This window comes from Apium graveolens, chromosome 2 (genome assembly GCF_009905375.1).
Source record: "Apium graveolens cultivar Ventura chromosome 2, ASM990537v1, whole genome shotgun sequence".
NCBI lineage: Eukaryota > Viridiplantae > Streptophyta > Magnoliopsida > Apiales > Apiaceae > Apium > Apium graveolens.
This window is the reverse complement of record NC_133648.1, coordinates 29,112,431-29,129,376: the sequence shown is the minus strand read 5'-3', so window position 1 is coordinate 29,129,376 and position 16,946 is coordinate 29,112,431. Positions and strand designations below refer to the sequence as shown.

The 16,946-nt window shown below is 34.8% G+C and overlaps 2 protein-coding genes and 1 pseudogene across 2 annotated transcripts; 2 read left to right on the top strand and 1 right to left on the bottom strand.

Moving 5' to 3' along the window:
- The first annotated feature begins 3,369 nt into the window (after positions 1-3,369).
- On the top strand, positions 3,370-8,584 carry LOC141707203 (uncharacterized). The gene is made up of 3 exons (XM_074510245.1): positions 3,370-3,572; positions 4,275-5,659; positions 8,246-8,584. The coding sequence occupies exons 2-3, from the start codon at positions 4,373-4,375 to the stop codon at positions 8,396-8,398; spliced, it is 1,440 nt and encodes a 479-aa protein (XP_074366346.1). The 5' UTR covers positions 3,370-3,572; positions 4,275-4,372; the 3' UTR covers positions 8,399-8,584.
- Positions 8,585-9,045: 461 nt separating this feature from the next.
- On the top strand, positions 9,046-13,549 carry LOC141707205 (nudix hydrolase 26, chloroplastic-like). Its single transcript, XM_074510246.1, has 6 exons — positions 9,046-9,269; positions 9,575-9,625; positions 10,610-10,702; positions 11,694-11,788; positions 12,984-13,098; positions 13,194-13,549. Exons 1-6 carry the CDS (start codon positions 9,099-9,101, stop codon positions 13,266-13,268), a joined length of 600 nt encoding a protein of 199 aa, XP_074366347.1. The 5' UTR covers positions 9,046-9,098; the 3' UTR covers positions 13,269-13,549.
- A 125-nt stretch (positions 13,550-13,674) lies between these two features.
- LOC141707204 (geraniol 8-hydroxylase-like) lies at positions 13,675-16,008 on the bottom strand (annotated as a pseudogene).
- Between the last annotated feature and the right edge of the window lie 938 nt (positions 16,009-16,946).

Sequence of the window (16,946 nt, the reverse complement as noted above, 5' to 3'; positions counted from 1 at the left end):
CAACTATAACTCAAGCATCAAAACCCTCTGTGGTATTTGAAGACATTAAAGTGGTGGATCCTTACAGGAACATTCATGGTGAACCTATTGTGCCTAAGGATGAACCAATAGACTGGGAAAGTCTACCAATTCCTGACTTCAATCTGTCAATCCTTAGCAAGCCAAAAAGAACAAAGTCAAGAGAAGTCAAGAAAGTGAAGTTGTCACCTCTCAAATCCAAATCTCTAACTAAAGCTCAATCCAAAGTCAACAAGGGAGATTGCATGTATTTATGTGACAGCAAGGAATTCTCTGATCTAAATCTCTATCTAGATGAACTAGAAGAAGTGAGAGGAATTGATGCCTACAGAAATCTACCTGAAAGGTTGGTTTTCAAGTACAAGGGAGGAAATGAGATTCAATGGCCACTTCAGAGGATCCCTCAAGAAAGCCAAGCTGTACTGATAAAGGTTTATTCATCATTCAAGAAGAACTTTGGATTAAATGTAACTGCAAGAAGACTGGTTTCAAAGAAGATTAAAGAACTGAGGAGTATTAGAGCTAAAGATGCACTCCCAAAGACTCTAATCATTCCCTACACAGGGAAAATAGTGCATCTAAGGCCCTACTGGCTGATGGAGTTCATGGATGACAAAGGAGTGAGAAGATTTTTCAGATTAGAAGACCAATTGAGCATCTCTAGCAATGAGACTCTTTTGGAAATGCAAGAAAAGCTAAATCTCTCAGAATCTGATGAACTAGAATTCCACAGACAGCTCCAAAATCAGATAGAAGAAAACAACAGAAAGCTTGGAAAGAGATCCAGATCTTCAAGGAAATAGGTTAATCTGATCAGGCTAGAGGAGCACCTTGAAAATGACTGTGAGCAAATTCTTGTACATTTTGTTAATTGAAGCACTTTACAGTTTTATCTACTTACTTTCAAAGTTGTATTTTTAGGGTGTTTTGTTATCATCAAGTTTCTCTTAATTTATGGCTACAATTCCAGTAGACATAAATTGGGGGAGATTGTTGTGAATATGTTGTGTACTTGATGATTTCATTAACAAAACACCTTAGTAAATTTTACTTAGTGAAAAATGTAGCACTCGACGGATTAGGATTATAGTCCCGACAGATGACTCAATATAGTCCTGACGGATGATGATTTATTATCCATCGAGTGAGTAGCTTGTGTAACAATAAGTCTGTAGCACATTTCTGCATACACATTGTTTAGATTCTGTAAGTAGTACTCAAGTCATGTTGACTTTAACTAGATATGCAGAATAGGTTGATTAATTATACATAGATGATGTCTTGTAATTCTGCATAAATGAAATGAAGTCAAGTGCCAGATTGCTACCCGACGGATAAACAACAATGCCACTCGACGGATGATTAACAAGGCAATCCGACGGATAATCATGAACGCGACGGATAAAGAATTCAAATATCTGTTGACAGTGACAACACAGTCACATGCGTCGAGTGTATGCAAATGGAATGTGAAAGCCTATTCAACTGGGTTTTAGAGAACAAAGAAGCATTACAATTTCCATGCTATTATGAAGATATTCAAAGATGCTGGAATAGAGTAATGAAGCAGCATAGTATTAGACTTGATAAGTTTTGTTTTATTATCTTGTCTTATTACTTTGTAATCTTGGTGATATATAAACCAAGAAGTAGCAAATAGAACAACAAGCAACTGAGCAAGATAATTATTCTCAGAGAAACATTTGTAAGCTGTATTCTTAGCATTTCTCTGTAAACTTAGTTGTTCAAATTTGTAAGCAGCTGTGAGCTAATTGCTACACAGAGTTCTCTTGATATAATATATATCTCTGGCGGATACATTCAAATCCACCAGAAAATTTTTAAAGACTTGTGTTTTTAATTACTTGTGTATTGATTCATTCCAAGTTATTATTCCGCAGTTTGCAAATCAATTCACACAGTTATATAATATTAAGATAGAACATTTTATATCTTTGTGAAAAAGTTTCTAGAATTCCATTCAACCCCCCTTCTGTAATTCTTGTTGAATTGTTAGGGACTAACAATTTAATTGTTAAAAACATAACATCAAGCATTAGTTTACGATATTTTAAGGATACCGGAGCGAGAACACCCGTATAATGTTCGTATATATAGGGGCAAGGCGCCCGTGTTAGGCAAAGTAAATTACTAGTTTAAGCATCTCGATCAGGTTGGGTAACCAAACCAAACCAAACATACCCAGTATATCCCGCTTAACGCAGGGTCTGGGGAGGGTAAGATGTACGCAGCCTTCCCCTCATTTCGAAAAATGAAGAGTCTGTTTACCGAAAGACCCTCGGCTTGTGTGTGCGTGTCAAAATACGTAATAAGTGAAAATAACAATTTAACATATACACAAGAATCAATACCAACTTCAAACAGACAAAAATCTGATCACTTAAATTGAAAAGCGTTGAGACAAATCTTAGCCCATGGTATTATTCACATGGGATTTACCTAATTATTTGTTACTTGTTGCTTTTTCGCCCACAAGTTGCAGATTTCAGATTTTGATATCCGGAATCGAAACTCAACTAATGGGACAAAGTATGTGTATTAAATATGGATAATGAAACAGTATAGAAAAGTTTATAAAATAAAGGAATAAGAAGATATGATAGTTAGAGAAAAACGGTTACAAAAATGCACGATAAACATATAAAAATAATAAAAAAATGATTGATACAAACCTGAGCCCATGGTTTTTATTCATATGGGACGTACGAAACGATTTTCTAAAATTTAAATGCTTTATATATCTGTTGGTTCGATTTTGTACCGCGAAATGGTGGTGAATAGAACGATTCATCATTCATCTTATTCTCTGTATCGAATACCGACACCACAAATCGTAATTGACAATCTCGCCTTTTTTCACATCATAATCTTGTTGTCAATGTCCTTTAAAAACAACAACTGCTAGCTGCTAGCAGAGGATGAGACAATTCGCTAAACAATAGGTTTAAATATATGTGTGATAAATGTCAAATTATTGAATTCGTTTTGAATTTAAACCCGAAATTCAAATTTCACTCGAAAACCCCATAGAACCGTTAAACACTAATGTAATAAATTCAAAAAACTAGAGAAATTTGAAAATGGTTCTCTCTACTCGATCAGGCTGGGTATTTCTTTTATTACGCATTTCACAAAGACTTATTGAGAAGGTATAATTGCCCATCAATCCTAAAAAGTGGTATTTATGTAATGGATGAGGCAAAATGAGGTAAAAATGTCATTTTTTTCACTTCGAATCATACACCCTTCCTCCACTTTCAATCACGAGAAGCAACGCGACATTCATGCGATTAAAAATAATTCAAATTTAAATTTTAAAACAGCAATTCGAAATAAAGTCTCGACGTAAAATAACTACACAAGGGGTTCAACAATTTTTTTTTAAAAAAAAGTATCCCTAGTCGCCTTCCCAACACTCCCCCAACAAATCTCTCTCTCTCTCTCTCTCTCTCTCTCTCTCTCTCTCTGTTGCCATTTGATACAATTCAACACCAGATCCTTGCCTATCTTCATCTTAATTCTCGCTCGTTAAGGTATGTATGTAGTATATACACATCTTTACATAATTAATTCTTGCTGCTTTCGATTTATGAATGGTGACTCTTTCTGCTTTTAATTGTTATTATAATTGGGAGTTTATTAACTCGGACTGAGTTGACTCGTCTACGAGTTGAGATTATTTGAAATTCGTTGAGTCTACATTTCATTTCTGTTCTTGTAATTGCGTGTTGTGTGTAGTCTATATATATGTATTAGTGTGTGTGTTTGTGTGTTTTAATTTGAATCTGACCTAGGTTTGTAATTACATATAAATTTGTTATAGTTGGAGTTTGAGTCTGTTTTTTTTACCTGAATTTGTAATTATACGAATTTGAATTTCATCGATTTCAGATGATAGTATGCCAATTGAAATTACTGGCTGTTTTTGACTAAATTTGATTCGTTCTGTTTGGAACGTAATTGTATGAGTGTGTGCGTGTGTGGGTGCGTGTACGTGCTTACTTGTGTTGATTTGAGATGCTTACTTGTTAATGTATCCAAGTTTGATTTGAATTATAAATAATTGCGGTCGAGTTTGTTGGTTTGTGCATGTATGGAAATAGTTTTTTTTAAAAAATTATTTAGAGATGCTAAAATGCCTTACGGAGGCGTTGAGTTTGTGTTTGACTATAATATTGAGTTTGTCGATTTTGAATTTTGTCATATAGTAGTTAATGATATGAGATGCTTTACAGGTGAATTTGTGTGAGCAGAGCAGATAATTGGTGAATTTAGGGGGTACTAATCTGTTTGGGATTTGGGAGAAACTTTTTTGCCTATGAAGTAGGAGTGGATGCCAGTTGTAAGAATGAGGAGTACGAGAGGGTTTAAGGTTTTGCGGTCAGGAAAGCGGGTGTGGACTGATCAACTGGAAGAGATTGGAAAGAAACGACGACGTACTAAAGCTAGGGCCAAGGACAACAAGGTGTTGAGTGAAAAGTTTGTGGAGGAGGCATCAGTAGTAAAAGATGATGGGAAGTTGGATGATGGTTTTGTTTTGAGTCTAGTAAAAGCTAAAACGGACGTTGATGAGAAAGCGGGGGGAGCTGTTTATGAGAGGATAGATGAAATGAGTACAGATGGTTCTCCGGTTAGCTGTACATTTGGCTCTTTTGGTGTCCATAAAAGGAGAAGTCTTAGGTTGAGGAAGGGTAGAATGTGTTCGCCATTGGTCATGGAGAACACAAAAGGTGCTCTGCCTAGTGGTTCGTCTCTCGGACGTGATACCATCCAATGCTCTTCTTTAGAATCTGGTCTGCAGGATATTAGTCCTGTTGTAGAAAATTCCATTACAAAAGTCAGAAAATTAAAATCTCCATTTGCCGGATTAGTAGAGAATATTGATACTTCCACCTGCTTTGCAAATATATTGGTTATTGAATTAGATAGATGTTACAGGGAAGAAGGAGCTACTTTTAACTTGGTAAAATCAGATCCAAACCAGTGGTTTGTTGCAATTGAGAAAGATGGCACAAGGAGATACGACGTTATGGTGCAGCCGGTTATGAAGACATGTAGTTTCAACAGAATTACTCATGCAGTTATATGGACTTGTGATAGTGGCTGGAGGCTAGAGTTTCCTAACAGGAGGGATTGGTTGATCTTTAAAGAGCTTTATAAAGCATGTGCTGAACACAATATTAAGTCTCCTAAAGTGTACGGCATTCCTGTTCCTGGGGTGCATGAAGTACCAAGCTACGGTCTAAGCAGTCGTGGTTCCTTCAAAAGACCACATTCATACATCACCTGTAAAGATGATGAATTGACTAGAGCACTGGTGAAGGGGACTGCAAACTATGACTTGGATTGTGATGATGAACTCTGGCTTGATAAGTTCAATAATGAGTTTTTTCAAGATAAGCAAATCGATGACGATGAGCATGTGTCAACTGTTGCTTTTGAGCAGATAATTAACTCTTTTGAGAAAGGTCTGTTCTGCAGGCAACATGATTATTCTGACGTCAGAGTTGCAGTTGATCTTTCAATGAATCTAGAAAGAAAGGAGGTTCTTGAAGCTGTGCACAATTATTGGATGAGAAAGCGGAAGCAGAAAAAGTCAGCCCTGGCTAGAGTTTTCCAGGTAAATATTGCTTTGTGCAAAATTATGGATGTAATTGAAAAATAACTTCAAATAACAATGTGCTGCACAGTGGTGATATAAAAGAATATTTAAACGTTATGATTACAGCATTATTTTACTTACATTATTTGCTTCCACATATGTTTTATAAACTCGCACATAAATCCCTCTATCTGTAGAATTTTACATGTAACTTGTTGTGTAGTATTTGTTCTTTATAAAGATTGCTTCTCGAGTCAATAATAACACAAATTAAGGTGTTGTCAAAATTTTAGTGCTATGATTCCAGAGTCATGGCATCCTATACATTTCTATCATTTAGTGCTATGATTCCAGGGTCATGTCATCCTATGAACTTCTATCATTGCGCTTGCATGTGGACCAAAATTGATCTTTGTTATGTACAAATTTGGCAAATGAGAAGATATGTGTGGGAGGGAGGATACTAAATAAATGAAGTCAAGAAAATAGGAACCTCAATCAAGTTCTTGGAACCTCGTTTTCTGACAGCAGTTAAAGATTTATATTTTAATCTTGTAGTGGATTGCGGAGGCCTTTTTTGTTCAATATAATGGAAACCAAGCTACTAGATGTCTTTTTTCTGCCTTTAGTTTTCTCTTGTATTTGCCATTATTTGCTGATTTGCTTTAGCAATTCCAACAATAAGGTAAATGAGCTTTGGAAATAGTAATTGTGTTATGGAAAATAACTTCAAATAACAATATGTTGTATAGCGGTAATGATAAATATCTTTTTATTATAGCATTATTGTTTTTTTATATCTTTTTTATTTGCTTCCCTACATGTTTTACCAACTCACACATATTATTCCCTCTATTACACGTAAAGAGTCATACTGTTTAGTGGTATTTGTTCTTATCTAATTATTGTTACACAAAATGAAAATGTGGTATGAACTTTGATACTATAATTTAATGCCATATCATCCTAAAAATTTATATCATTAATTCATTGGACGTATACGTGGACCAAACCTGAACTTTTTTATGCACGAACTGGCAAATGAGACAATCTGTGGGAAAGACGAAAGTAGTAAAAGAAACAAATATAAGAAGTTAAAAAACAATAATCAAGTTCCCCGAACCCCTTTTTTTTGCTTAGCAGTTGGAGAATAGTTTTTGATCATGTAGTGTAGGACTGTAGAGATGGCACTTTTCCTTATTTTTAGGAACACAAGGGAATTGAGCTATTGAATCCCCTTCCGCCTTCAGTTTTTGCTTTTACATTATGCCATTATTTTCCCATTTCCGATTACCTCATCTCATCTATAGCGCATGTATCTGTTGGACAAGTTGTTCTTGTCGGCTTCCTTTCGACTTGTACTATTTTATTTGATGAATGGGTTATGTTTCTCATAGAGAGGGCAGCAAGGGAGAATTTAATAGTTCCACGGAATCAGGATCTACATACAGCATACCCAAAATTTTTGTTCATGTTCAACTCTTTAAATATCTAATCCAAGACCCAGTCCCTGTTTTAGGTATCCAATGAAGTGTTTCACATATGGATTACCCATTGTCTGATCATGTAAACATCTGATTGGAAAATCTGGTGTCTACTTGTTAACCGTGAGCAGGCATGCCTCTCACAAAATTAGTAGAAAGTGGTGGTTGGGTTAGTGTTGGCATTAGAATCTTATAAGCTGATTTCTTGGGTCTTCAGTAATGAATTACTAAAAGATTACGGTGGTATTTTTGGAAAGAAATCATGATGCGTAAATTGGACTATTATGGGGAAATTTCTGAACAGAGACCATGGTCAATAACAAGTGTATAGCCTGATTAGTTTTGTTATTTATAATGTAGCTTATCTGGTCATTTGTCAGATCTATAATCTGATTAACAAATGAATCAGATATAAATCAGTATGTATATTGTCTAGATTCTAGAAGTCCGGTCCAATCTGATAAAAAGAATGGAATTGATTAACCCAACTGAAAGCCGATCCAATCCATGGACAGCCTTAAGTTGGATAATTATATCTCGTTCCACGTGTGGAGGTCAGCACCCACAAAAGGGTATGCTGTTACCAGTGACATTATGTATGTTATCTAGTTTCTAGAAGCCCGATCCAATTTGATTAAAAAAATTCATTTGGATCCTTTTAATTGAAAACCCATCCGATCTGATTGCGGACAACCTTAAGTTGGATAATCATATCACGTTCTACAGATGGGGGTCATTGCACACACAAAGGATATACTGCTACCTGTGCATCTTATTAACGCTTCCCCTCCCTCTCAAAATGAGGCGTAGTTAATTTATTGAAATGTGTACCAATATCTTTTTGTGCTACTGGTGGCTTTAAGATCAATAGATGAGCTGGGAGCCTGAGAGATAATTCGTGGAACACTGAAAACATCCATGCTTTCTTATATCATGTCTAGCACCTCTCTTTTTTTTTCCATTTATTAGTGTTCTAACTTCTGAGGTTTTCCCACGACATCTATGTCAATATACCTTACCAAATTATACATATGTTTTCCCTCTATATTTGCATGTAATTTAATGATTATTACTGGTTCTTAATATATATCTAACAAACATAAACGATCCTTTGTGACAGTTTTACCAACAAAAGGAAACACATGTTCCTGCGGCGGTTATTCTTGGGAAGAAAAAGTCATGTACTCGGCAGGCTACCAGAAGTGGAAGAGGCCAGCAAAGAACTTTTTCATCAAGTATTGGTCTACCTTTACATCATCCATTATATTGTTAATGTTAGTAAGAAAGACAGCTTGAATTTTCTCTTCGAGCACATCTGTTGTCATCTAATTAGAGATGTATTAGAGCTTTTGGTTGTTTCATAACAATATACTTGACTGGTGAACAGTAAATATAATGTATTCTGCGGTTTAGTGCGACAAACATGTTTTGTTAGTGCGAATGTTATCATGATGGTTCATATGCCTGGTTCTTTGTAGAATATTGTTTGATGGGAGGAAACCTCCTGGATGGCAGCGAAATGAATATGGTTTTACAGGTCTATCCATTTTAATTTTAACAGAAGTCGGTATCTGGCCTCTTTATAAACAAGTTTGTTTATTCATTTTACAAGTTAGCAGTTTCGCAGTGTAGCTCGTAATTGCTAAAAACTTGTATTGCCCATGAATGTTTGATGCCGTTTACAACATTTTTGACAGGGAGGAATGAAGAATCCGAAGGAATCAATCTATTTTTAATATATTGCTTCGTCTGTAGTGGACTTGATAATTTTTCAAAAGTAATTGTGTATTTATAAAATATTTGCAAACGAAATTCAAATATTCAAATATGAGAAGAATTCAAATAGTATTAAAATTTGGCGATATAATTTAATATTCTATCCATGATTGGCTGGCTCACCAAGTGACATGAAATTGGGGGAATAATTTAAATTCGCAATCTGACATTTTATGTTCGGATAAAAATTGACACAAATGGCTGTATCTGTATGTATAATAAACTCTATTTTTCGTATATCAAAAACCAAAGTACATCAAAACACCAATCGATCATCAACAAGAAGAATAAGTAGCTTATCCATGGATTCTCCTCCTCAAGGCTACAGAAGAAACGTCGGTATTTGCCTCATCAATTCCAATAACAAGGTCCAACTCTTTCCTCCCTCAGTATTTGCCACTTATCCTATCGATAAATTAATTTTCGATAAGTTAATTGTTTTAACTTGATATATTTATTAATGAAACTGTACGGAGGTTTTTATTTTGTGTTTATATAATATGCTCTATTATGTAATAATTAAATGTTTTTGTTGATATGTTTTTGTACTGGTCACTTGTGTATAATTCAAAAGAATAATATGAGAGATACAAAATTGAAAAGTAAATGGGGTTGTTTGTTAATTTACAAGAGAAGTAGCCGCTAATGTGATTTGTTATTGTTGATTTTGTAGATTTTCTCGGCTTCGCGGCTGGATATACCGGGATCATGGCAGATGCCGCAGGTAAAATTAAGCTATTTGACTGGTATTTAGTTAGAAATTTGGATTTCATTTACGTTTAATATATTTTTGAACTTATATGTTGTTGTAATTAAGTGGTCGGATCGGTACATTGTTGATTTATGTTTATGAGTTTGACTTAGATTTGTGAGTATTCTGTTTGATCACGGTTTGAATCCTGGAAGTAGCTTGTATTTTATCTTATATATATGAGCATAAAGGGATCAATCCTGAATCCACAAAGTGCTGGTAGAGGGTTATACATAAATACCTGTAACCTGATAAGTGATTAGTCTTTCCACAGAGTTCTATATGGAATCGTGAATTCTGTTTACTGAATTTATTTTCTGCTAGGAATGGAAATCATGGAGTTCACATTTCCATATGATTGAGTTATTGGGTTTCTTCAACCTTTATCTGCTCCAAAAATTAGCATTACCTTATAATATTCTAATTTACTCATTACTTATTTAAGGGCAATTTGCGGTCACATGTAATTTGAATGTCTCTGTTATATTAGACATATAGTCAAAAGTCAAAACTGTTTCATTATCGTACATGCAGCAAATAAATGGTGGTTTAAATTACAAATCTTTCAATTCTACGAAAGTGGAGTTAGCCCGAGTTCCGTTGTATTAATTTTATCTTTTTAACTGGCGATCTAAGACTCGTACCATAAATTTAAAGCAAATTTGTATTAAAATGTAAAATCTACCATCAAGGTTGTCAGGATGTCTAGACAATGGCTGGACAACTTGTTGTAAGACAAATAACAAAATTTTGAGTGCTACAATTTGTTGAGTTAAGGCAGTTTCTGAGCAAGTCAATTTTTATGCGGTGCTCTTGCAACCTCTTCTGCCATCAGCATCTGTTTTAATAACTTGATCAGTCAAAATAATGTACAGTGACGATATTTTTTTAAAAACATTCTTTGTTATTCAACAGTATGCCAATTAGTATGCCATGTCTAATGATTCCAGTCAACAGGGGGGAATTGATGAAAGTGAAAATCCAAGAGATGCAGCTGTAAGGGAACTCAGAGAAGAAACTGGAGTTACTTCAGCAGAAGTTATTGCAGAGGTTTAAAATTAAAATCATACTATTATTATGGGCCTTCCTTTCACCATTTCATTCCTTTTAATTTAGATAAATGGGCCTTCCTTAGAACAAATACTTTACAGTTCTTAATATAAAGAATTTGTATCCTTCTCATATGTTTTGTCTCACACCTACATCCTTCTCTTTACATTTCTTGTTTTAGGAAAACTTTCATACCATTCTCCCATCATTTTATCTCTTCCAAGTGAAGGGAACCTTATGATTTGGTTGAAGGTGTAACAGTTGCTTATATATATATATATGCTTTATCCTCTTGATGAAAGTTTGATGTCACTGGTTTACTGAACTCAAGGATCACAACTTAATTGATTTCCGAACGGAAAAGACATGACAAAGAATGTGTAGAAATTAGACGTATGTTATTATGTGTGATATTTCCGTAATGGATATGTACTGACAATTTCAGAACTTTTCATATCATGAGATACATCTTTCTTAAAGTTCTGTAATAGATTGACTGAAGATTTCCGTTGTTAGTGATTAGTGTAATCTAGGACTTAATACCACTTCTCACACTCACTCAGTCATACTTTCTTAATTTTATCAATTCCTGTTTAAATATGCTTGTGCAAGTCTTTGTGCATATATATAGAGTGGAGAGTGGACATATGAAGATCATATGTCCAAGTAGATGTTATGAGCAAGAGAAACTTAGGAAGGAAAATTGTCGGTGCATATCAGGGGTAAACTTGCATTTGGTAAAGTTATGATTCCATGAAACTCTTGTCAAGATTAAAATTTGTACCTTTTTCCTTGCATCAGATGAACCCTTGCAATGATTTGCTCTTCTCAATATTAAACTAACATTTGGCCTCTTTTTCAATATTAAAGATTTTTAACATGAATAATTGGAACTGCTTCAAAATTAATTTTACAAGTGCAGTTTAGAAATGCTACCTTTAAAAATTGCAAGGCAACATGATATGATCTTAATTACAGATTCGTCATGCAGGTACCACATTGGTTGACATATGATTTCCCTTCGGAAGTCAGGGAAAAATTAAATCGCCAGTGGGGATCAGACTGGAAAGGTCAAGCACAGAAATGGTGAGTTATGTGTTTTACTGTAGTGTCATAGGGCTAGCACCTTCAATTCGGTTTGGCATCGGATAAATGGAGTAGTATATTAGATCCAGACACCAAAATGTAGTGCTGAGGTGGAAGATTAAAAAACATAATTGAGACAATAAGTGCTATGTATTAATATTTAACACCCTGACCCACATCAAAACATTTGGGACAGATTACCTTTTAAACTGAAGTCCTACTAGCAAGTGAACTGACAAGTGAGCATTGACTGCTGTTTTGTTTTGTCTTTAGCTGATTCAACTATTTCATCAGATCAGCTCCATTAGAGTATACAGGATGTACATTGCCAAACCAACCCAACTCCATTATGGCATACTGGTATACATTGCCAAGCCCTTTCTCTGACAAATTAATGTTGTACATGTACTTGGGTCTAAATTCCTCTACTTTGTGCTGGCCCTTCGTCCATATGAGGAAATTTCCAGTTGTCTAGAAACACTTGATTGTTGATACAGACTCATGTTCTTTCTTGAGCAAATTTTGCAAATATCATTTTTCCATGCAGTACAGTTGATGGGGTTTCTATCCTTTGAATAGTACATCTGGTTACTACTATATATGTATTAAATTGTGTCTACTCTTCTGCTGGAGGGGCGCCTCAGATGTGACTAGTGGAATTGCGTTTCTATGTATTGTTAGCTGTGAATTTTCTCTAAAAGGAAATGCAAAGTTACAGAAAAAAGTCTGACAGGAAGAATTAGGCATAAGTGATAAAAAACTACTAAGAGGTGTAAATTTTGATCCTAAATTGATAAATTTATTCTGAAACAACATGTTTTACCTGTCAATTTCATGCTCCAACATGTTAGATGAAAGATGATTTAGCGATTGATACCTTTCAGATTTCAGCTGGTACACTTCACATGGCACAGATGAAATGACCTTATCTTAACTGTTATTCCCTAGACTAGAATTATTTCATTTTCAAGAAGAGTCTTGCCTTTGTTTCTTAATGTTTTTGTATGAGTAAATGAATGTCACATTGTTGGACCAAATTATTTCCAAAAGACCGATCATATGATAATTTGAAAGGAAGTTCGTAATATACCACACATGCATATAACATATGTTTGAAAACACAGAAGGCTTTTTTGCTTGAAAGCACACACATCTGTCATCATCTTGATACAGTTCTCCACTTGAAATTCTTAAGGTTCCTCTTTAGATTTACTGGAAAGGACGATGAAGTAAATCTCCTGGGTGATGGTACTGAAAAACCTGAGTTCGGAGAATGGTCATGGCTGTCACCGGAACAAGTACTTGATGGAGTGGGTTCTACTTTCCCTTGAAACTTTTGATATGGATTTGGTTATAAAAGCATTTGTTATTCCAGTTTACCTTTTACTTTGCATTTTTTCTGCAGGCAGTGGAGTTTAAGAAACCAGTTTACAAGGAAGTTTTGACAGTTTTCTCCCCTCATCTCAACTCAAACTTATGAAGAAGGTTTGCATTGCTCCAGCATGAGTCCTCATTCTTCTGTTTTCTGATTTTAGTGATTTCTATATCTGCGTGTTCTACAACCAGAGATAACACAGTCCATTTGCATTATCTTTCATAAGTGAACCCTTGATCTCAGTTTTAGTTGAAATAGAGCTCAACATTGATACATTCAATAAATTCCCATTCTTATGACAAATTGTTGTGCAGTTTGTAGAACACCACTATATGCCATTTCCTGTATTAGTGTATAATTGTTTATAATAGAGTATCTTTCTAGTATGATGAACTTTGGTGCTATGTCAATTTCTAAAAATCAACAGATTTTGTTCGATTTCAACAAAATTATGAAGAGATTTTGTTCCCTGTTAGTTTAGAAAAGAAACTTTGTATTCAACGGTAGTTCATTAGGTTCCAGTACCAATTAATACATCATATTTTGGAGTTTCTAATTCTAACAACATAATAACCTCCAAATATTAAAAACACCTCTCAGCATTTATTATTTAATGGATCATTCAATAGATCACTCGCTATCAGAGCCCCAATATAAATATATATCTAAGAAAAAAGTACATATTATAGGGTCTTTTATTGTTGAGGCCCTCATCCTTGCCACCTCTTCTTAGAGTAGATCTATTGAGTTATTCTTGTTATTCATCTGAGAGGATGCCTATAAATATCAAGGCACAACCAGAATCGGCACAGCACGAAGCGGATGTAGCTTTGCCAGAGTGATCCCAAACTTCTCTTCCATGTCCAATTCCTCTGGTGCAATCCCACCTTCAAGTTTCCAGTCAAAACAATTTATCAGTGAGCCCAACATGACTGGTACCATCCTCATCGCCAATGGCAATCCAGGACACTTCCTTCGACCTGCACCAAATGGAATTAGCTCGTAGTTATGGCCATTGATGTCAACTTCGGAGTCCATGAACCTCTCCGGTTGAAATGACAAGGAATTCTTCCATATCAAAGGATCATGTCCGATGGTCCATGCATTAACCAGGACTTGCGAGTTCTTTGGAACAGAGTAGCCACAGAGTTCAACTTCATCTTGTACTTGGCGTGGTATTAAGAAGGGAGCAGGAGGGTGTAATCTTGTAGTTTCTTTCACAATACATTGCAAATAAGGCAACCTAGATATGTCTGCTTCTTTTATAATCTTGCCTTTTCCAATCACTTGGTTAAGCTCAGCTTTCGCCTTCATCAATACCGTTTCCGAGTGTTTTAACACCTCAGCCATCCCCCATTCCACTGTACTTGAAGTTGTATCTGTTCCTGCAACAAACAAGTCCTGTCATTGTATATTAGTACTCTAATGATTTTGGATTTTTGACAATCCTAGATTGCTGGGTATTATTGCCTCATGAAAATGATATGCATCCTAACCATCCTTTAATATCTTAAAGTGTTGTAGAGTCATTAACTTAAGAGGTGTCACAGAGCTCATTCGACCCAACAATCTCGGAGTCAGAGACGAGTCCTAGTTGGAAGTTGTGATATTCTCTTCAGTCTCAAACAGAGCCTTTCAAATAAGGGGACATATTTGTATATTAGCATGATATTCATACTGAGGCTCCCGGTAACTTAATGTTTTAGTCGAGCCGGTAACCTAAAAGTTCAAGACGATATATAGTATACAGATAATCTGTTATTAGGTACTATGAACACCAAGGATGAAAGAAACGATTTCTCTCTAACAAACCAGTTAGGGTTTTAATTGTGTGTGTGTGTGACTTACCACCAATAAGTGTTGAATTTGAGTTTTGTCAATCTCATTTGTTTGTACTAATGTTAGCAATTCTTCAAGCACGTCCACTGTACTATTCTCACTAGAGTTTCCTGATCTCTTCAGCTCCAAACGCTCATTTATCAAACCATCAAATAACTTGAGTAGCTTCACAGTATAACCAGTAAGTCGCCGATTAATACCTTGTGGATCGATCCACCGAAGAACAGGAAAGTAATCTACCAAATTAGGCGTACCCACCTCAACCATAATATTCCACACCAACTCCCTGAACTTTTTACCCTCCTCCGAGTTTTGATACGGATCTATCATATCCTTTGAAAACATAGTGTTTGACAAAAGATTGAGTGAAGTTAGAAATGCAGCGCGACCAATATCTACAGCCTCGCCACTTTGGCTACACTTCTCACAGTAGTTAACTAACTCATGCACCTTCTTATTTCGTAGATGCTGATTTGCATCAAGCTTGTTAGCTATAAATATACACGAGCTCATAATTTTTCTTAGACTTCTCCACCGACTACCAGAAGAGGACGACCAGAGAAGGCAAGATCTTGCTTTTGGAGGACTTGTTGAGCTGTGCTTGATGAAGAAATGACTATTGTGGTTACACGGCCTAATTTTAAACGCATGACTGGACCGTAAACTTGAGCCAGGTTAGATAAGGATAGATGAGGCTGCTTGCCTAGTTTGTGTATATTTCCAATGATGGGCAAGGGGTAAGGTCCTGGAGGAAGTTTGCCTCTAATTCTCGGAAAGAAGAGAGAAAAGGCTAGCAGTAGGCAGATGAATCCAGTGATTAGTACTGTATCCATGTATCCTGGTGGAATTGTGGTAAGAGAGTTGGAGATGCAGATCAATTGTATAATGGTAGGGAGGGAGGTAGAGATATTATTGTTGATGAACAGATAAACTGCAAGCAAGTGTTGAAAATGAGAGGTCAAAAACTATGGCCTCACTTTAGAACGTACCTGAAATTGTTGCATTCAAACTTTTGGATCCCAGTAAAACACTAATACATATAATTTTTGTTTTTTTTTTCGAAAAATTAGTACCGAATAATGGTTTATATGTGATGGTCACTAAAATTAAAATCCATATTCTAAAATGTCCAAAATTGATTTCTAAATAGTCTTTTTTTAGCAACTCATTTCTAGCAACAAAATGACCGGAAGAAGACTATTTTTGTGAAATATAATTGGTGGGGAAAAGTGAAATCCCGGTTTCATAATTATTTTTGGTGACACAATTATATATACAATGAAATTTATATTTATTAATCATATCAATTTGATGAACATTAGAAATAGATAATAAACACAAATAATAAATCATTTGAATCAAAACAATACTCCCTCCGTACCACTAGATTATTAACATATAAAATTGAGTGATCGACACGTATTTTAAGATTTTTATTTAATATAATTTCACAATTCATTTTTATTTTTTTTTTCTAAATAAAAATTTAATGTTAATATATGAACTTTTATTCAGATAAAAAAATTAAAAATAAGTCATGAATCTATATTTAGGGGTCGTTTGGTTCAGAAGACGGTATGAGTTTAGAATAAGGAATCGGTTTAGGCTCATGTGGGGTTGAGAAATCATTCCTGATATCATGTGTTTGATTCAGTGCTGGAATGAAATTTGTTTAATTTAAATACTTTTGATTCATTGATTGAATCAAACTTTTATATATTATATATGTCAATTTTAAGTTATTATACAACTTATAAACAAAAAACAATTAAATATAAGTGATTAAAAAATTAAATTTTTTAATGTTAATGTAAATTTATAATTTTTAAAAATAAATAAAATAAAATATTACTATTTTGTATTAATTAAAAATAAGCACAACTTACCTAAAATTAAACATGATAATTAAGATATATCTTTTTAAGATTGTATTTAACTTTATAA